The following is a 22766-nucleotide window of genomic DNA, read 5'->3' as shown; positions in this document are numbered from 1 at the left end:
CTCTGGCCTTTAAAGAACACAAACTTAATCATTGACACATGCAACATTATCGTTGTAAATAGGAATGGCAAAGAGATATTAAGATATCAAGAGACAAATTTAATAAAAATTTCCAGTGTATTGCTTGGAGGTTTACTGTGGTGATACTATGAAGTCATGTGAATCCTAAAATTGATTTGATTTCCTGCATACAAGGCATATGCGTAGTCCTTTGAACTATTTCTATAGCCCTAGGGTAATATTTGTTCCTACATTTTTATTTTTTGATAAGATGGCCTTTCAAATAATTCCAAACAGAGGGCCAGAATGGTGGCACAAGCTGTAGAGCATTTGTCTTGCTCACGCTAACCTAACACAGACCACGGTTTGATCCCCGAGGGTCCCATATGGTTCCCCAAGCCAGGAGCATTTTCTGAGTGCATAACCCAGGAAAAAAACTTGGGTTACAGGGTGTGGCCCAAACTCCCACAAAAAATTCCAAACAGAATATGATGGAAGTATTTCAACTTGAATAATTAAAAAAATAAGGCAAAGGTCAGGATATATATGTATATATTCCTATAGCTTTAGATAATATATGTCAGAATTTTGTGTGTAGGTATGTGTTTAAAGCAATTAATAACTTTGTAAATTATTATAACTTAGATATGTGTCAGGTGCACTAATATATGCATTGTAAAAACTATTAGATTTAGTTCTCACAGAAATTCTGAATGATGGTTATACTTTCTCTTTGCTAAAACACTTAAATAAATTTAAACAAATTATTCAAAGATGGGATAAAATTTTGAAGTACTGAAAAATAATATGTGTTAAGGCTCTTGCCTTGTATATGGTAAATCACAGATTGATACCTGGCATTGCATGGTTACTTGAACATTGTCAGGTACAATCCCAGAAACACTCAATACCAAAGAACCTCATCATTAAGACCTTGCATTTTAAACTTATGACCCCTTTGGCCAAGAGATGGGACCTCTGAGTTTACTGAGCACAGTGTGAATTATTCTTCCCAGAATTGTGAGAGTTAAAGCTCAAATATGAGTTTCTCTTACTCAAATGCTCAGATTATTTTTTACTAAAACCAGCTGTCAACTTGAAAATTGAATTATCTTTTCTAGCTCTAATGTAGTCTTAAGTGGACAAATATAAGATATTTATGTCTTTTATTCATTTTGATTTAACCAGTTGTTACTATGAAGAGTTTAAAGATAATATCAAAAAGTTTAATTTTTATCTAGGTACATGTTCTACTTAAGATATCATGCTTATAGTTATCCTGTGAAAACAAACTTGAAAATAAAAAATCAAGACCCAATTTCTGGCTATAAAACTTATTGATTACATAATTTTGTCATCTCCATAGTCAGTCAGTCCCATCAGAAATATAAATTTTAGTTATTATCCTGAATTAGTATATCATTTTTTATGTTAAGACAATACTACATTTTGAAGAAATGATGAATTACCTGTTTTAAGACCATGCATTTTTGTATGTAAGCTCATATCTTTAAGTTTATATTTTAATTTTTTTACTAGCTCTTATCTTTCAGTTTAATTTTTTATTCTTTTACTATAAAAAGTGAGGCCAAGTGAGGCCAAAGAGAAATTAAGTAGGCCACTTTTCTTGCACAAGGTAGGCCTTGTTTCAATTCTTAGTACACTTTGTAATACCCCAAGCCTCATCAGGTGTATTCTCTGAGCACAGAGCCAGGAGAAATTTCTGAACACAACAGGGTGTGACCACAAAACAACAAAAAGAAACAACAAAATGAATTTAATCAATTCATTTTATTTTCAAAGGCTCATCTAGCTCACTTGTTAAACAGTGCTATTCGTTATCTTAATATATTGTCATAAGTATAAAATGAAATACAATTACTTAAAAACTATTTGGCACAAAATTAATTAAAAAGAGAGTTGGCCATTTGTGCCAGATCCTGTGGACTGTTCATGACTTAAAACTAGGGGGCTTCACCTCAAAGGAATTAATGCCTAGGATACAAAAGCTAAACACAGAATGAGAGAAGCTATTCACCCAACACCCATCAGATAAGGGGCTAATATCAAAGATATACAAGGTACTGACTGAACTCAACAAGAATAAAATATCTAAGAAATTTCCATATTGTTTTCCAGAAAGTCAGAACTAGACAGCATTCCCACCAGCAGTGAATGAGAGTTCTTTTCTCTCCACATTTCTACCAGCACCAATTGTTCTTGTTCTTTGTGATATGTGCCATGAGATGGTACCTCATTGTTGTTTTGCTTTGCATCTACCTGATGGTTAGTGATGTGGAACAATTTTGTATGTACCTCTTGGCCATTTGTATTTCTTCTTTGAGAAATTGTCTGTTTATATTTCCACCCCATTTTTTTGAAGGTATATAATTTTTAATCTTGGCATCCAAATCTTTTTTTTATTTTAATTATGACAACAAAGATGCAAAGAAAGAGGACAGGGTAAAGTTACAGTGGAAGCACAATCACCCATAAACAGAATTCTCGGTAGTCCCACTGATGATATCCCAGCCTTGAACTTTCAGCTGAAGAACATTAAGAAAAACAAAACTGAACCCATGTACAATACAATTACTTTGTCCCTCAAATCCCCAGTTGTAGTACATACTATTTCTTAGCAGCACACAATATAAAGACATTAGACTTATGTAACTCCTTAAACATTGAGGGCAAAGTACATTTATCTAGTTCCATGCACATGCTTACTAGTTTAAGTTAACCTCAAAAGTTTTAGTGGGTTGTTTTTCTTAAGGATTGGAGTCAAGGGAACATAGTAAAAAACGGTGTTATGGCATTTGTTTGCATAGGCCCACCAAAATATAAGGGACATGGAAAGAAAAATTATGGCCAAAATACAAGGAGACCCTACCCCTGAAGTTTCCTGGCACAGGACCTACTCTGGGCTCCAGGCAAACTAGTTTGTCCAATCCAAGTCATCGTCTGTAGTGGCAATACATCTCCATTCCTCACATAGTCTCTGTTGTTGGTATCATGCTTCTGTATTAAAGATCCTGGAGTCTGCATATCCCATATTGCAGTCAGGATGGTGCAGAGCATCCTCTCGTTTCACCTCACACTTAAGGGGCAATAGAGAGAACCATGTCCTGTAGAGCAGGTCATTGTTGTTATCAATTCTTCTCAGTGTAAACGGAAGTCTCTTTTTAGGAGGTCAATGTCAGACCCTTGGTAGTGTCTTTCCTGGTAGAGGATTGCTTCCAGTTGTTGCTATAAAAGACCTTGGATGTTTCGTAGATAACTTGCCTGGTTCCGGCGTGAATGGAGGATGCCCTTTCTTCTGAGACCTGTGCCAGGTCATTATATCAATGTTCAGGGTTTAAGGTACATTGAACTGAGATTTTTTGTGTTCCTACCTCTATTAGATAAGAACTTATCTGTATGTATAGTGTTTTCCCATTTTAATGTGCCTATGCAAACAAAGATCAATGGAGGCAATAGGAACAAGACCAGCAATTTCCATGACATAGTTCAATCATAGGCATTAAACTGAGGGACAGTTCCATCAACAATCCTTACTGAACAGCTTACAAAGGAAAGACAAGATGAAAGTGGATAGAAACATCATGGTAGAAGAATATAGAGAGAGAGTTATAGCTGTTAAAGAAAATACACATAAAATATTCAAAAGATATATGTGTTCAATTTATGTCCTAAATAGTTCTGGGATTGTTAGATCCACTGTATGTCTTTGGTCTGAGATTAGAACTGTGTGTTTCTGAAGTTAAGAAGGGTAAATCTGGGGTACTGATGGTTGGGAGGAGTACATGTTTGCAACATGTAGACTGGTATGAAATTGCCAGTGACAGCCTGAGTATAGCTGAGCAGCTATCTGCCACCCCCCAGATAAAACTCCACCCCCTAAACCAATCTCTGGAGCTGGCCTGGAAGTGGGGAAAACCCAGGGTGCCCCATCAGGTCCTCCCAGGAACCCACCTGGAGATCCGGAGGAAAGAGGGAGAGGGGGGGTTGGGTGACCCAGGTCCGGGCCCCCCTATCCTAGGCCAGGCCAAGAGGCCTCTGGCTGGCACATACGGAGGTCTGCCAGAGGCCAGCCCATGCCGGCTGAAAATCCTGCTCCATGAAGGGAGGAAGACTTTCCCAGGCCCGAAGGACAGGAGTTCAAGCCCCACCCTAGGCCAATCTCTGGAGCCGGCCTGGAAGTGGGGAAAACCCATCAGGTCCTCCCCGGAACCCACCTGGAGATCCGGAAGAAAGAGGGAGAGGGGGGTCGGGTGACCCAGGTCCAGGCCCCCCTACCCTAGGCTGGGCCAAGAGGCCTCTGGCACATACGGAGGTCTGGCAGAGGCCAGCCCATGCCGGCTGAAAATCCCTTCCACCCCATTTTTTGATGGGGTGAGATTTTTTTTTCTTGTTAAGTTCTGGCGGTACTTTGCATATCTTAGATATTAGCCCCTTATCTGATGGGTATTGGATGAATAATTTCTCCCATTCAATATTTATTGCAGCACTATTTACAATAGCCAGAATCTGGAAATAACCCAGATGCCTGACAACAAATTAATGACTAAAGAAACTGTGCTACATATATACAATGAAATACTATGCAGCCACCAGGGAAAATGAAGTCATAAAATTTTCCTATACATGGATAAACATAGAAATTATTATGTTGAGTGAAATAAGTCAGAGGGAGAGAGATAGACACAGAATAGTCTTACTCATCTATGGGATTTAAGAAAAATAAAAATATTATTGTAATAATACACAGAGAAAAGAGAGATGAGGGTAGAAGGATAGGTCATGATATGAAGCTTACTAAAAAGAGTGGTGAGTGCAGTTAGAGAAATAACTATACAAACAACTATCCTGAAACATTAATGAGTGAAAGAAATAGAATGAAGTAGTAGTAGTTGAAGTAGAAATAGAAATAAAAACAAAGACTTTAAAATCATAGAGTGAGGATGCCTATCTTTCCAAAATGAGATTTAGGAGACTTGTATATTTTCTGACCCAGAACCGGAATAATAGTACAGTGGTTATACTTGCTTCCATGTGGTAGACCTGGTAAAAGAAGTCTGAGTCTGCTTGCCAGCAGTTTCATCTGTCCCCATTGACTTAACATATACCTCATCCCCAAGGTCCTAGTTTTTACTTGAAACATTCCTAAATGGACCATATAATTCTGCCTCAGCATTTAGACTTACATAGATACTAAAATAGTATAGGTAATGCCTAATGCAAACTCAAAGGACTCAGACAGGTCAGATAGCTGTTGGATACTTGAATTCTTTGTAACGTTTTATCATTTGATAAGGAATGAAAAGACCTGTACAAAGACTCAGTTTTTCTATAGCCACCCCTACAAAATTTAAATATGGCACAAAATAAGCCACATTTAAATTGGTCCTACACTAAGTTCTTCCCCATGGGGGAATTTCTTTTCCTTCTCCTTTACTTCACAATAAACTTTACATTACACTTAGTCTGAGCATCATGGCTACTCATTGAAGAACTTGGACATAGAGACACTGCTCCTGCACTATATGCATCCAATATGGACCCCTAAGTAAGCCAGGACTAACCCCCTGAGTACTGAGGAATGAGGCCCAAACAAAAAAAATCTTTTTTCTGAATTAAACACAAAAATAGGTCTAGATAACTCAATATTTTGATAGCATTTATTTTCATAAAATTAATTTTTGATAGTATCAGTCTAATATAAAAACCATTTACTGTACATTTATGAAGAGATGACTGAAGTGTTTCTGACTAATCTTTGAAGTTTTGTAACTCTGCTCTAACATTGTAGAATACTAACTAGAATAATTAAGTTTCAATTAACTTAGTATGTATTCTTCGACATAGGTCACAGTGAAGCAAATAATCTAAACAAACTTGGTTACATTATGTTTTATTGAAAAGTATGGGTCTGTAGTAAGAATACTGAAAGGGGAGGAGGGAAGGTCACAATTTATATATATTCATGAAAAAACCTACAATTGAATCTCTGTTTTTAAAAATAAAATAAGTGAGTCACTTTATTTTTCTTGATACTTCTACTATTTTTGTTGGAAAGGCTGGTCTTCTGAATTTCAGGAAGTTACAAATTTAAGTCCCAAACAGTTATCTCCATTCTGCCCTATGTTGTCTTTGTTCTTTAGAAGACACATATTAACATTGGCTAAGATATGCAAATCAGCAATTAGGTCTTCCTTTTGAACAAAAGCCTAGCTAGGGGAGTAAAAAACAAACAAACAAAAAAAAAACCCCAAAAAACATTTCATAGAATTCAACCAACCAGCTTTGCCTGTGTCTATCCTCTAGTAACTCTTCTACTTTCAATGTTTATAATTTTATAATTGTCTTATTTTATTTGCTTATACTTGAATCCTGATAGCCATTTTTTTATGCTTGTAATATTGCAGAAAAATCTTTAGGGGTGGCATAGAGTGGCAGAAAAATCGTTTTTTCTTTAATATAAGCAATTCAAGAATATAAGCAAGACATCAAAGATCTAGAATACACTATTTTGATTGCATTATTATTTTGGTATTTTATTACTTATAAAAGAGTTTTTTTTCCATAAACACTTAAAGAAGAGAATTCTTTTTCATATCAGCACATTTATTTACAGTGGTTGCCTTTTATGGTGGCAATTGCAGTGTGAAAGCACACATTGAATATGTATTATAACAGCATGGTTAAACAATACATGTACACTGCTTCAAGGTTCTCTACAATGCAAAATAAATAAATAAATAAATAAATAACAACATTTTTTTTGTTAGAGCTATTTATTTTATTGAATATATGTATTCCTATGTATATGATTTTTTAATATGATAACCTTCCAAATCAGAGTATAAATTGTGCCCATTGTGTATATCAGTGGTCTCATGAACTACCTAATTATAGTTCATCACAAATAATTCACAGCTTATAATTTACTATAGGATAAATTATGTGAACAACTTTTATGATGCCACTTTAATTAATACTCACAATAGAGTTGCAGATACATTTCTAAGAGAGAGAGAGGGGCCTGTGCTTGAAACGATTACATGTGATCTTATAAACTTTTAGAAAATTTATCCATAAATCCAAGTTTAGCAGGTATTTACAACTATAATCTTAAGTCTATTTAATATTGAGTTTTGTTTTGAAATTGATCATTTTCTTTTTTGTCTACGATCATAAATCATTTGAATCTTAACCATTTTCTATTTTTTTTTACCAGTATTCAAGACATGCACTTACCTTCAAACCAAAGTGTAAATAATCATGTTCTTACTATACAGACAATAAACATTTGCTTATATGTACTTAAAAAAAAAAAAAGAACTCAGAGGTGATAGAACTTGGAAGTGGGCCAGTTAACCACTTTACTTAGTCTCTGTTAATTTTAGTTTCATATACAATAAAAACAGAAGGAAAAAGTGCAAAACTATCTTAGTGTGTATCCCCTTTCCCTCCTTCCTGTGTTTATAAAAAAAAAAGGGGGGTCCATTCTCACTGTAACAGGATAAAAGGAGGATCATTATTTTAAGTATCTTTTCTTTTTGTTTCTCTGATTTCAGAGTCATCACCCTTTTCCTAAAAATCATAGTAAAACAAATTTTTCTTATATTCCACTCTCTTCTATTTCACAACTGTAATCATTTACTTTATTATTTTATTTTATTTTTAGTAAAGCATCATTAGTATTTATTAAAAGAGCTCTAGAACCTAAAAAAAATAAACATAATCAAAAAGAAAAACATTGGAAAATGATAAAAACACTACAACAGTTGTATTTTTTTCTTCCCGATTGTCTTAATGGATCTTTCTAAAAACAAATTATTATTATTATATTTATAATTTGATAACCTAGAGATATAAACTAGTCATTTTGATTATGGAAAAAATAATTTTCCAAAGTATTACTAACATTTTGGAATTTATTATACACATTTCCATGAGTATCTTAAAATATATGTGTTCTTATTTTTCTTAATAGTTTTAGAGAAGATTAAAAAAAAGACACATACAAAAGAAATATCAGTGTATGAAATTAAATCATTTTGCAGGTATCTTGATATATAAATATAATATTTCATTTTTCCTCATTTCTAAAGATTTTTAAAATGTCCTTTATTTGACAAGTTTGTTAAGGTACATAACTCATACAGTTGTTCTTGATTATTTCCAAAGTATCCTACATATTTTCATTATCTAAAGATTCTATTATAGGCAAATTACATTAACACTTTATTGTCTTTACCTAAATGTAGCAAAAAATAAACAGCTGAAATTAACTGAATCAGACTTAATGTTTTAGATAGACATTATTCTGGAAAAATAATTTTTACTCATTTTTTTTTGCTCCATTTTCAGTGGATTATGTTGCCTAAATCATGCTCTCCGGTAATAGTGTTATCAGAAATAACACTAGAACACTAGTTTCCACTAGTCTAGTAGAACACTAGAGCATCCTCTTTCTCTGTAAAGGAAATTAATTACAGTTTTTTTAATTATAGTTTTTGTGACTTAATCTAGTAGCCACTGTTGGGAAACTTATCTTTGTGATTTATGTCATTCATTCCTTTTGAAAATTTGATTGATTTACTTTTGGTTTTAGCAAGTTGAAGACAGGAAAGGATAACTGACTAGGGTAGTCAATTTAATACTCTTTCATTATTAAGGCAAATATTTATCAAAAAAACTGTGTGACATATAGAATTCTTTTGTATTGTTTTGTTTGGCCACACATAAAGATGCTCAGAGGTTCTTTCTAGTTCTACACTCAGGAATTATCCCTGGCAGAACTCAGGGGATTGTATAAAGTGCTAGGGAAGTACAGAATTCTTCAAGAATGAAACACCAGGGGTTGGAGTGATAGCACAGCAGTAGGGCATTTGCTTTGCATGGGGCAGACCCAAGACAAATCTGGATTTGATCCTCTGCATCCTTTATGGTCTTCGAGTCTTCTAGGAGCTATTTCTGAGCACAGAGTCAGTAGTAACACCTGAGTACTGTCAGGTGTGGCCCCCAAACCAAAAAACAAACAAAAAGAGACACCACTGACCTAATAAGTGATAACAAAGATAAAGTGAACTATGTTAAATTTAAGAAGTTTCTGTACCTCAAAGAAAATGATGGCCATGATTCAAAGACTGCTGATGGAATGAGAGGAACTAGTCATCCAATTTGTATCTGATAAGGATTTAATGTCTAATACATAAGTCACTGATAGAGCTTGACAAGAGAATAACATCTAACACGACTCAAAAATGTGGAGAAAAGATAAACAGAAACTTCCTAAAAAATACACATAATCAAAAAACATATGAAAAAATGTTCCAGATCATTAATCATCAAAGAGATGCAAATCAAAAGAATAATGAGCTATTGCATGCTGCTATATAGACTGGCACACTAAAAGTGAACAAGAATAAACAAGGCTGGTATAGATGTGGGGAGATAGCAATACTCATTCACTGCTGATGGACATGTAAATTGGTCCAGCCTCTTTGGAAAACAATATAGATATTCCTCAAAAATCTATAAACTGAGCTTTTTTTTTTTTGGTTTTGTTTTTTTTGTTTTTTGTTTTTTGTTTTTTGGGTCACACCCCACAGTGCTCAGGAGTCACTCCTGGCTCCACGCTCAGAAATCGCTCCTGGCAGGCACCGGGAATCCTATGGGTGCCGGGATTTGAACCACCATCCTTCCACATGAAAGGCAAATGCCTTACCTCCATGCTATCTCTCCGGCCCCTAAACTGAGCTTTTATTCAACCCAGCAACATGGTTCCTGGAAATACAACGTAGGAGCTGACAAACCCAATGCAAAAAAAAGTATCTACACTACTATGTTCATTGAAGCACTATCCACAATAGCTAGTACTTGCAAACAACTCCAGGGCACAAGAGCAGATGAGTGGATAAAAATGTAATGGTAGGATTACACAAATGGAATAATATGTACCTGTTAGGGAAAATAAAGTGACGAAATTTGCTCATACAAAGATGAATATGAGGAGTATTTGTTGAGCAATCTGGGCTGAACAGAGAGGTATAGACATAGAATAATCACACTCATTTGGGAATATATTTTAAAAAATACTATGGTAATAATACACAAAGAAAATATATCCTTGGGCCAAAAAGATTATTTCATACTAGAAAGATTGCCACAAATAGAGCAGTGCAGTTTAGGCAAAGAAGAGATCACTATGACAATCATAGCTGGAAATCATCACTCTTGACAAGAACTGGATATGTTGCAAGGAAGTGTAATATGATACCCCTTGAGTAATAGTATTGAAAACCACAGTGTCTAAAGGGAAAAAAAGGAAGAGAGAGAAAGAGAGAGAAAAGTATTCCACAGAGGTAAAAGGCAGGCAGGTAAGAAGGCAAGGAAGGAAATTGGGGGCACTATTTGTAGAAAATTTGCACTGGTGAAATCATGGGTATTGGACATTGTATATAACTGAAACTCAATCAAAAACAAGTTTGTCACTGTGTATGTCACATTGATTTTATTAAATAATTTATTTAATAATAAAAAGAATATGTAAGAGAGATCAAGATGATAGCACAGTAGGTAGGACATTACCCTTCCAGGGTTTGATCAGCTAATCTGGGTTTGATTGCCAGCACCCCATGTGCTTTCTTGAGTCTGTCAGGAGAGATCTGTGAGTGCAGAGGCAAGAATATGCCCTGACCATCACCAGGTATGACACTTAAAATGAAACAACAAAACAAAAGATTGTGAAATATGACTACCCAAAGTGCAGAGCTCTTTCTCTTTATAACCCAGTAACAATAGATTCTGACTGCATAGAAAGATCCAAGTGGGGGGAACCAACTTTGTAAAGGAAAGCAGAATGTAAACCCATTCTAGGATTTTCAGTACCTCAACTTGGTATATATATCCTCAGCTTTTTTTCCCTTTGGAGAAGCTGATTTTTTCTTCACTCTTTTCTCTATACTCTTCCCTCCTTTCTCTCTTTCTTTCTCTCTCTTTCTCTCTCTTTCTCTCTCTTTCTCTCTCTTTCTTTCTTTCTTTCTTTCTTTCTTTCTTTCTTTCTTTCTTTCTTTCTTTCTTTCTTTCTTTCTTTCTTTCTTTCTTTCTTTTCTTTCTTTCTTTCTTTCTTTCTTTCTTTCTTTCTTCTTTCTTTCTTCTTTTTCTTTCTTTTTCTTTCTTTCTTTCTTTCTTTCTTTCTTCCTTCTTCTTCTTTCTTTCTTTCTTTCTTTCTTTCTTTCTTTCTTTCTTTCTTTCTTTCTTTCTTTCTTTCTTTCTTTCTTTCTTTCTTTCTTTCTTTCTTTCTTTCTTTCTTTCTTTCTTTCTTTCTTTCTTTCTCTCTCTCTCTCTCTCTCTCTCTTTCTTTCTTTCTTTCTTTCTTTCTTTCTTTCTTTCTTTCTTTCTCTTCTTTCTTTCTTTCTCTTTCTTTTCTTTCTTTCTTTCTTTCTTTCTTTCTCTTTCTTTCTTTCTTTCTTTCTTTCTTTCTCTCTTTCTTCTCTTCTTTCTTCTTTCTTTCTTCTTCTTTCTTTCTTTCTTTCTTTCTTTCTTTCTTTCTTTCTTTCTTTTTTCTTCCTTCCTTTTCCTTCCTTCCTTCCTTCTTCCTTCCTTCCTTTTCTTTCTTTCTTTCTTTCTTTCTTTCTTTTTCTTTCTTTCTTTCTTCTTTCTTTCTTTCTCTTCTTTCTTTCTTTCTCTCTCTTTCTCTCGCTTTCTCTCTCTTTCTTTCTTTCTTTTTCTTCTTTTCTTTCTTTCTTTCTTTCTTTTCTTCTTCTTTCTTCTTTCTTTCTTTCTTTCCTTTCTTTCCTTCTTTCTTTCTTTTCTTTCTTTTTCTTCTTTCTTCCTTCCTTCCTTCCTTCCTTCCTTCCTTCCTTCCTTCTTTCTTCCTTTTCCTTTTCTTTTTTCTTTCTTTCTTTCTTTCTTTTTCTTTTTCTTTCTTCTTTCTTTCTTTTCTTCTTTCTTTCTTTCTTCTTCTTTCTTCTTCTCTCTCTCTTTCTCTCTCGCTTTCTCTCTTCCTTTTCTCTTTCTTCTCTTTTCTTTCTTTTCTTTCTTTTTTATTCTTTCTTTCTTTCTTTCTTTCTTTCTTTCTTTTTCTTTCTTCTTTCTTTCTTTCTTTCTTTTCTTTCTTTCTCTTTTCTTTCTTTCTTTCTTTCTTTCTTTCCTTTCTTTCTTCTTTCTTCTTCTTCTTTCTTTCCTTCTTCCTTCCTTCCTTCCTTCCTCCTTCCTTCCTTCCTTCCTTCCTCTCCTTCCTTCCTTCCTTCCTTCCTTCCTCTCTTCCTTTCCTTCCTTCCTTCCTTCCTCCCTTCCTTCCTTCCTTTCTTTCTTTCTTTCTTTCTTTCTTTTTCTTTCTTCCTTCCTTCCTTCCTCTCTTCCCCCCCTCACTTGCTCATCAATACTTACCTTCCTTCCTTCCTCTCTTCCCCCCCCCCACTTGCTCATCAATACTTACACTAACTTTATTGGTTAAGAGAGCTCTCCTTCTTTGGGAGAGCCATTCAGAACATCTATATCAATTTGAAAATATGTTTACTCTGACATAAATTATCATTTACAGATTAGTTTAGTCCATTCATTTGTAAGGAACCAACATAGAAATATATAAAAATCTTGAAATGTAGGAAAAAAAGTACATATAACTTAGTAACTTAATTACTTTGCTACTGATATATCCTGTCAGTTGCACAAAATGTTCATTCAAACTTAAATTTGAATCATATTATTGGTTATTTTGTGTTGGTGGGAGAGCCAGGGAGAAGATGGGGAGGCACACACAGTAGTGCTTAGTATTTACTATTGACTCTGCATTCTGGGATCATTCCTGGTAGTGCTCAGGAGACCATAATATATGGGACATCAGGGATTGAATCTGGGTTGACTGCATGCAATGCAAGTACTCTCCCTCCTGTACTATTGCTCGAGACCTTCATCATATTGTTTTAAAAACATCCCTTTGCATTAAATATCAATACTAAAGGTAGTGCTATGTTCCTCTGAAATATATAAACTTTCACTTTGAGAGCACATTTTTTGCCCCATCTTTCAGGTAAATTCAATGTGGAGCTTATGGAAGAGATGAATTTTTCGGTTTTGAAAATAATTATCAATAGTCACAAACATTTTAAGAACTAGCTGTGAATCTACACATAATTCTTCTGGTTGTTGGCCTTTCTGAGCTATAAGAACTAACATCGACTTTCAGTATTATAGATTAAAAAAGATAATCTGGAACAGCATCCTCTTTTCTGAATGATTCACTGTATCTGAGTTTAACTGCATCTGAAATGTAACATTTTGCTGTTGTTTCATTTACTGGTTTTAATTACTGGCTCTAGTTGCATGAAATGAGGATCTGGGTTGCCTAGGAGTTCATCTGCTCCTACTTCATATTCTTCTTACTAAAATAAGCAAATGTCAATGCAGTTTTGCTCACTGATGTTAACAATTTGATGGAAGTCTCCCCTTCCTCTTCTTTTACTGTTTTTCTATTATTCTCTAAAAAAGAGATTGTTACTATTTCTAAAAATTATTATGATGCTTTTTTTTGGCTTACCAAAAGAGGTCTGATATCTCTTTCACTAATTCTCTGCCAGTTGTGTTGACAGTTAGATGCCCCAACACTTTGGGTTAAAGGTGATGAGATATTCTGTAAGCAGGGCTAGCAAGGCTATATTCATCAATGCTAATGGGACCAGATGATTCTGGGAATCAAATCCTGGTCAGGGGCTTGCCAGATATGTACCTTAACCTCTGTACTGTCTTCTTACTCAGAAAAGTTATTTTTAAAGTACATAATCAATATACTTTGGGAAACAGCCATATGATTGGGAATAAGCTTTTAGGTTTTGCTGAGAGAAGGGATGGCCATGGGCCATGTCAAATATTTTCTGAGAATGGACTGTCTTGACCCTATTTAACTTCTCTGATATGTGAGTTTTTCACAGGCTTCTGTCATTAACGGATCTTTTAGCTTTGTCTTTTGACACTTTGAGTCAGTGCTGATATTGCTTCTGAAGCTAAACAATGTCCTACTAAGATAAAAGTTGTGGATGGATAAAAGTGATGGAGCAGCAGTAGAGGTTTGCCTTGCACGTGGCTGATCTAGGATGGAACACGGTTTGATCCCCCAGTTTCCCATACGGTTCCCCGAGCCAGGAGCGATTTCTGAGTGTATAGCCAGGAGTAATCTTTAAGCATCATAGGGTGTGACCCAAAACCAAAAACCAAAACAAAACAAAACAAAAAAAACAACCAACCAACCAAACAAACAAACAAAGTTGTGGACCAGAGCAAAATGCAGTGGGTAGGGAGCTTTCCTTGTATATATGACTGACAAGGGTTTGATCCTCAGCTCCTGATATGATACCATGATCCCACCAGTAGTGAGCTCTGAAAATGAAACCAGGAGTAAGTCCAAAGCACTCTTGGCTATGGCCCTGATCCCCATTTAAAAAAAATCAAAGTTACTAGGAGGCTATTTATGTCTTTTTTAAATTTCTTTTCTTTATTTAAGCACCATGATCACATGATTGTAGTTGAGTTTTAGTCATAAAAAGAACACCCCCATTGAGCAGTGCACTCTTCCCACCACCATGCTACCAATCTCCCTCCTCCCCAACCCTCCCTGCCTGTATTTGAGACAGGCATTCTACGTCTCTTACTCATTAACATTGTCATGATAGTGTAGTCATCTCCCTAACTGAACTCACCACTCTATGTAGTGAGCTTCACATCGAGAGCCAATTCTTCCAGCTCCCATCTCTGTTGTGTTTGAGCATTATTACAATAAAGATGAGTGAAACTATTCTGTGTCTATCTCTCTCTCTGACTTATTTCACTCAGCATAAGAGTATCCATGTATGGAGAAGAACGGTATCCGGTTTTCTTGTTTTCTTCCATTTCTCTTTTAAGAGATAGTATACTCTTGTTGGGTTTCAGCCTGGTTGACCTATAAAGGGGTGACATGGCAGTTTGAGGTCTCCCACTAGTATTGTGTTGCCATTGATGTCTTCTTTCAGATTTGCCAACAATTTTATTAAATATTTTGCTGGTCTCTCTATGAGTTTGTATATGTTTAGGAATGTGATTTCTTCCTGTTGTACATATCCCTTGATTAGTACAAAATGTCCATATTTGTCCCTTATAACTTTTCTGAGTCTGAAGTTTATGTTATCATATACCAATATAGCTGTTCCAGCTTTCTTAAGGAAGTTGCTTAATTGGATAATTTTCCTCCAACCTTTGATTTTGAGTCAATGTTTGTTCTGACTATTCAGATGTGTTTCTTGTAGGGAGCATATTGTTGGATTCAGCTTATGATCCATTTTGCCACTCTGTGTCTCTCAACTAGTGCATTTAGTCTATTGACATTCAGAGAGAAAACTGTCATGGGATTTAGAGTCATCTTTGTGTAGATGTTTGGTGTGTCTATTTGTTTTGCCTTAAAGTAGACCTTTTAGTTTTTCTTTTAAGGATGGTTTTGAGTCTGTAAAGTTTCTAAGCTGTTGTTTATCTGTGAATCTATGTATACTTCTTTCAAATCTGAAAGTGAGTCTGGATGGATGCAGTATTCTAGGCAGAACATTCATTTTGTTGAGTTTTATCACTATATCCCACCAATGCCTTCTGGCCTTGAGGATTTCATATTACAGGTCTGCTGTAAATATTAAGGATTCTCCTTTGAATGTAATTTTTCTTTTTTATCTTGTTGCTTTCAGTATTCTATCGTTATTTCTTGGATTCTTCATTGGGCCTAGGGTTGACTATGGGTGCTTTGTGTCTTGGGGTGCTTTTTTTTTTGGTTTCTTCTAGTAGGTACTCATTAGGCATGCAGAATTTGGATGTACACAGTATTTAGCTCTGGAAATTTCTCTGCAATGATGTCCTTAACTACTGATTTGTCCAATGGATTTTCTTCCTGTGTCTCTGGGACTCCAGTGAGTCTTATGTTGTATCTGTTGAGTTTATCAAAGACTTCTATTTTCATCTGTTTGCATTCTTTGAGTATTTTTTTATTGTCTGATCATTTGCTTTAAGGTTCTTTTCCAATCTCTTCTGTTGTTTGGAGTTGTAATGTATCTCATCTTCCAGCTCACTGATTCTGTCCTCAGTGCTGTTACTCTGTTGGAGAGGCTTCACTGAGGTTTTCATTTTATCTACTGAGTTTTTTAGACCTGTTATTTCAGTTTGAAACTTTCTGATTTATATCTTTATACCTTCTTGATTCTTATTTGTGTTTCATTTAACTCAATCTATGCTTTTTTTGAGTTGTATCAGCATCCTCCATATTTCTTTTCTAAACTCCTTATCTGAAAGGCAAACTAGGTGATTGGCTTTTTTTGGGGAATCATCAAAGCTGCTATATTCATTCTCTATGAATGGACTTGGCCTGTGTTGTTTCACCATTGTCTAGCTTGTAGTGTGGGCTTTTCTATGTGTAACGGTGAAGTTCATTAGCTCGAATATGAGCATAGCGCTGAAGTGGAACAGTCATGCTCCTCTGGCACCACCCTTTGTAGGTGTGGACAGCCTACATTGCTGGAATTAAGTTTGCTGGGGGTCTCCCTTTGCAGCCTCAAGAAGGGAATCAGGAAACCAATGTACATCTTTCTTTGTTTCTCTTTATGGGCCATAATAATAATATAATCAGAGATTACTCCTGAATTTGTGCCCAGAAATTACTGCTTGTGGTGCTTATGAGACTATTCACAATGTCAGGAACTGAACCTGTGTTGTCTACATGCAGAGCAAGCATCCTACCCAATGTACTTTCTCTCCAGCCATTTGAATCTTAGATTTTGTCCTAATTTAGTTGTTTAGTTTCTGTGCTGCTGACGCCTTTACTAAGGTTTGAATCAAGGACAAACCAATTAATATCACATTGACTAAAATGAAAGTGCTCAGTGACCCTTACTTAACTCTCAGACAAAAAATGTTGAATAAAGAAAGCAGCTAAAGAAAATAACAATAATAATAGACCATCTTCACTGTTAAAAAGTCAGCTCAAAAGATGAGGAACAGTCTACTTAGCAATATTTACCTTTACATCACTTAGAAACCAGATATCTCTTCCTTCTGTACTTGCAATTATGAGCTATTTCTCTTTCTATATTTTAGATTTTACTTAATGGTCATTTATAAGTTTGCTTTTTGATGATGCACCCCTTTCATGAGTGCAACCTTCCCATCATCAATGCTCTAATCTCTTTCCCCCCACCCCCTGCCTGTATTCGAGACAGGCTTTCTACATTTCTCACTCACAGACATTGTTATGATAGTTCTCAGTGTAGTTATTTCTCTAACTGTACTCACCACTCCTCATGGTGAGCTTCATATCTTGAGCTGGTCCTTCTTACCCTCGTCTCTGGGAAATATTTCAATGTCTTTTATTTTTCTTAAAACCCTATAGATGAGTGAGACTCTTCTGTGTCTATATCTCTCCCTCTGACTTATTTCACTCAGCAGGTTTATAACTACCCTGACTACCTGAGGCTATGTTTTTTGTTTCTTGACTTCTTTCATAATAACATAAAATAAAAATAGTGGAACCATTTCATCCCAGTGTTTTTAGTTGATCCTTTCTAAACATTTTCTTATGTTTATTTTTATAAACTATTTTATCTTGTCTAGTTGATTATTACAAGTCAGTATAATATTTTGTGTCAATGTTTAAGACTTATTTGACTATGTTAAAGAATAAGCTGTGTGTCAACTGTTTAATTTAAACACTGTTTAGACCAAGTTCTAGGCTAATTTTAGATTATTGAAGTTTCTTCCTTGGGATTTCTTTGAAGAAGCTTTATGGCAACATTCAGAGCAAATAAAAGACCATGATATATTGTTGAATGTAGACTATTGTGTATGTTGAATGCAGAATGTAAAATAACTTCTTAGAAGAGCCTGCCTTCACCATTTTGAACACTTAGTAGGAACATAAAAAGCTTTGTCTGTGCAGATCTAATTACAGTTAACACAGAAGTCATATGTCCACTTTTAACAAAAGAACACTTATTTTCACATAGCTTAGCTGATGCCAAATAGTAATACTTTTGCATATTCTGGACATTTTATGCAAATTTTAAAAGGCAAAAGTGCTTTTCAATAATTTTCTTTGTAAATGGAATTTAAACTTTTATTATATTTGCTTTTTCCATGTGCCTGTCATGTTTTGAATCTGAACCATTGCTTGTCAGTAGAAACAAATTTAAAGGTTATTTTCTGTTTATAGCAGCAAAAACTTATACTCATGTACCTTAAATTAAATATTTTAAAATATTATAAATATATGTTATATGTTATATATTTTATATATAAATATTATTAAAGTTATCGAAACTTAAAATTTTAACTATAGTTTTTATCAGGGTGAGTAACAGACATTTTCTCTAGTATAAACCTCTCATGAATGAACACTAGTTAACAAGAAGAAAATCTGCAATTAAGATTTTTTCCTCATAAAACTGTGCTTTAGACATTTTTTAAATTTTTCATATAAAGATGGTGTATAATTAAAAATAAAATAATATCTAAATAGGGGGTAAGGCATAAATAGAAAAACTATTATTGTCATGAAAGAATAATAAAATCAACTATTTTTATATTATCAAAATCAATTATATGCTATAAAATTTAGTCTGTATCTGTATACTGCCTACTAAAATTACTAATTAAAATTAAGAAATAGTAATAAAAAATAAAAATAAGAAAAAATAATACTAATTAAAATTAAAAAAATTAAAAAATAAAATTTTTAACCTTATACATTATTAAAATTTTTGATGCTAGGTAATCTTTTTTTTTTTTTTTTTTTTTTGGTTTTTGGGCCACACCCGGTAACGCTCAGGGGTTACTCCTGGCTATGCGCTCAGAAGTTGCTCCTGGCTTGGGGGACCATATGGGACACGGGGGATCGAACCGCGGTCCGTCCAAGGCTACCGCAAGCAAGGCAGGCGCACCTTACCTTTAGCGCCACCGCCCGGCCCCGATGCTAGGTAATCTTTAGAATAAAATTTATGAATTTATATTAATTTGTTTCTAGTAGCTGAATTAATAATTTAGACATAACTTTACTAGTACTTCAATTTGTTATAGAATAAAATAACCTGATAAACTTTAAGTCAACCTATTGCAATACAATTTTTTTTAGTTGAAGTTATTTTGAATTGAACTGACAGGTTTATAACTGATATGTTTTGCTATTCCTCAAAGACAGAGCAGATAAATCTTTGTTCAACATTGTATAAGATACTGAAACTGTATATCTTTAATAAACACTGTCATTTTAACAGGCTTATTGAAATATTTTTATTAACTGCATCACACAATTTTTAATAGTATCTTTATTTTAACACTGTGGTACATTGTGATTGTAGTTGGGTTTCAGTCATAAAAAAAAGAACACCCCCTGTATGAATGCAACCTTCCCATAACCAATGCCCAAATCTCCTTTCTCCTCCACCCCCTGCCTGTATTTGAGACAGGCTTTCTACATCCCTCACTCACTGACATTGTTATGATAGTTCTCAGTGTAGTTATTTCTCTCACTCCACTCATCAGTCTTCGTTGTGAGCTCTTACCTTCATTTCAGGGAATTATTTCAATGTCTTTTATTTTTCTTTTTATTTTTTAAAATTTTTTTGGTTTTTGGGACACACCTGGCATTGCTCAGGGGTTACTCCTGGCTGTCTGCTCAGAAATAGCTCCTGGCAGGCACGGGGGACCATATGGGACACCGGGATTCGAAACAACCACCTTTGGTCCTGGGTCGGCTGCTTGCAAGGCAAACAGCGCTGTGCTATCTCTCCGGGCCCGATTTTTCTTAAAACTCATAGATGAGTGAGACTCTTCTGTGTCTATCTCTATCCCTCTGACTTACTTCACTCAGCATAATAGATATCATGTACATCAATGTATAGAAGAATTTCATGACTTCATCTCTTCTGATGGCTGCATAATATTTCATTGTGTTGTGTACCACCACTACAAAATTTATTGATGAAAAAGTCACAGTTTAAACCAGCTGCTCAGTTATAGAATTGTTATCTTTTTCTTTCTTTACAGTACAAATTCAAGTTGAGGAAAAAGAAGATGATACTGAGGAAAGTTCAAGTAAGTAGGGACAGAGCCATTGGGATATGTTTTCTGTGGCAAGTGATAAATTTAGGAGCAATATTCTCTTACCTTATGGAGTTGTACTATTATATATGTGTAATATATAACTAATTTTGAGATTTAATTAGTATATATGCAAGTGATAAAAGTACAGTCCAACATACAGAATCTCTACATTCTATTCAATTAGTAGAATTTATATTACATTCAATATGCAGATCTCACACAGTAACAAACATAGGCACAGACTATCTTATTTAAAAGTCACTTATTTTAGAGTCTGGAGACATGGTACAACAGACAAGTCGCTTAGCTTGCATATGCTAATCTGCATTGATTCCCATCACCTCATCTGGTGCCCGATTATTACCAGAAATGTAATCTGAGTGCAGAGCCAACATTAAGCTCTGAGCACAACTGGGTAAGACCCCCCCAAACAAACACAAAATATTACTCGTTTTAAGACACTGTGATGTGAGAAAAGTAACGATGATAATTTAACAGATGGACTAAATGTGATGGCAAGAGAGCTATTTTGATATGCTTATCAAATGACTAACTGCTGCATTTAGGTGAAGAAGAAGATAAACTACCTCGAAGAGAGAGTTTGAGACCAAAGAGGAAACGGACCAGGGATGTTATCAGTGAAGATGATCCAATACCTGAACCAGAGGATGAAGAAACAAGGAAGGCAAGAGAAAAAGAGAGAAGGAGGAGATTGAGGAGAGGAGCGTAAGTTAATATTGATAAATGAAAGTTGTCACTCATTCGAAAATAGCTGGGATGAGTTAAAGAAAGTACTACCACCCCAGTTGCCTTACACATGGCTGACCAGGTTCAATCTCTACCATCCCAGATGGTCCCCAAACATTGCCACGATAATTCCTGAGTGTAACCAGTAATAAACCAGTAATAAAAATATAAGTAACCCTGAGCCTCACCAGGTATGACCCCTCCATTTTCACCCTACTCCCTGCTCAAAAAGTCAAAAGTACCTGATGCTAAAAGATCTTTCTTGTTAGGCATATTTAACTTTCAAATTGATAATTTGTTTTGTTTTTAATTTATAATACCATGGGGCCAGAGAGATAGCATGAAGCTAAGGCATTTGCCGTGCAATCAGAAGGTCGATGGTTCAAATCCCGGCATCCCATATGGTCCCCTGAGCCTGCCAGGAGCGATTTCTGAGCATAGAGCTAGGAGTAACCCCTGAGTGCTGCCGGGTGTCACCCAAAAACCAATATATATATATATATCTGTATATATTATAATACCATTTTATTCTACTTAGTCAAATATATTTTAATATTAAAATATAATTTTATATGACTATTAAGAAAGGACTATATATGCCCTTAGGAAAGATTAAATTGTCATAAATATATGCATTTTATTTTTTGGTTGTAGGGCATATCCAGTAGCAATCAGGGGTTACTCCTGACTCTGGGTTCATAAATTACTCTTGGTAGGCTTGAGAGACCCTATGGGATATCAAGATGAAACATGGGTTAACCACATGCGAGGCAAATGCCCTCCCCCCAGTGCTTACATTCCAGCTTCCAAATTATCATATATGTTAAAGTTATCTCATCAACTCTATATATTGTTATCATATAGAATTATTTTAAACCAATTTTGTGGTGATGCTCAGGAGTCATTCTCAGGGGTAATAACTTCTGCTTTTGAACTTAGAAATTACTAGTGGTACTCAGAGGTAACTCTTGGTTCTGCAGTCAGGACTTACTCCTGGCAGTTCTCAGGGACCCATAAAAAATGTCAGCTGTATGCAAGGCAAGCATCCGATCACTGTACTATCTCTTTAGCCCTGTTATATAGAACAAAGCTTGAAAAGCCATATCTAATTCCAATTGCAATTCATGTTTATTAAGAACAGTTATTGGCTGAGTGTGCATGTTTTGTATGCAGGAGGTCAGGTTCAATTTTCAGCACTGCAAGTTTCCCTGAGCAGTGCCAGGAGAAATCCCCAATGACAGATACAGGAATAGTGTATAAGTCTCAAAGCCCAAAACTCAATAAGAAAGAAAGTATTGGTTCTTACAGTTGCGTTTTATAGGCACTTCCACCTAGCAGTTGTGTGGGCTTCTAAGGTCATCACTGTGATATATGGGTCTGATAGCTTGATGCTTGAGTTCAGCAACTGGGAGGTCAGTCAGGGCCTCTCCAGTGATGCTTCAGCCATACAATTAAGGGAATTGAAATCATGGCCTTGAAAATGCCAGATATTGCTCCACCATTTTGAATTATCTTCTTATTTAAAGGAATATTCTTTTTTTTTTAAGACTATCATGGAACTGGAGCAATAGTACAGCAGGTATTGCACTTGATTTACATGTGGCTAATCTAGATTCCATCCTCAGGATCCCATAAGGTTCCCTAAACAGCACCATAAATGATATGTGAGCATAGAGCTTGGAGTAGTCCTGGATATTGCTGGATGTGGCTTCAAACAACTACAATAACAAAATAATAATACAAAGGCCAACATGGGACAGAGCATTCAATTCAATTCAATTCAACATGCATAGAGCATTCAATACCAAAAATGTTAATTATGAAAAAAAATGTCAATTATGATTAGCTTACCCAGAAGATGCTTTACACGGCAAAAGAAAATGCTTCTTATATAAAAGTTAAGATTT

General features: G+C 35.1%; 1 protein-coding gene across 1 annotated transcript in view; it reads left to right on the top strand.

The window, feature by feature from the left end:
* TMC1 (transmembrane channel like 1) overlaps positions 1 to 22766 on the top strand; it is a 194583-nt gene that overhangs the window by 41892 nt on the left and 129925 nt on the right. Inside the window, exons 2-3 of the mRNA XM_049770815.1 lie at positions 20056 to 20103; positions 20679 to 20838. Of these exons, the coding sequence (XP_049626772.1) occupies positions 20056 to 20103; positions 20679 to 20838 (208 nt within the window). The remainder of the gene's footprint in view (positions 1 to 20055; positions 20104 to 20678; positions 20839 to 22766) is intronic.

The sequence above is a fragment of the Suncus etruscus genome, chromosome 3, assembly GCF_024139225.1.
Source record: "Suncus etruscus isolate mSunEtr1 chromosome 3, mSunEtr1.pri.cur, whole genome shotgun sequence".
In the NCBI taxonomy this organism is placed as follows: domain Eukaryota; kingdom Metazoa; phylum Chordata; class Mammalia; order Eulipotyphla; family Soricidae; genus Suncus; species Suncus etruscus.
The sequence above is the reverse complement of the archived record's forward strand: the minus strand, read 5'-3'. Positions and strand labels throughout refer to the sequence as shown.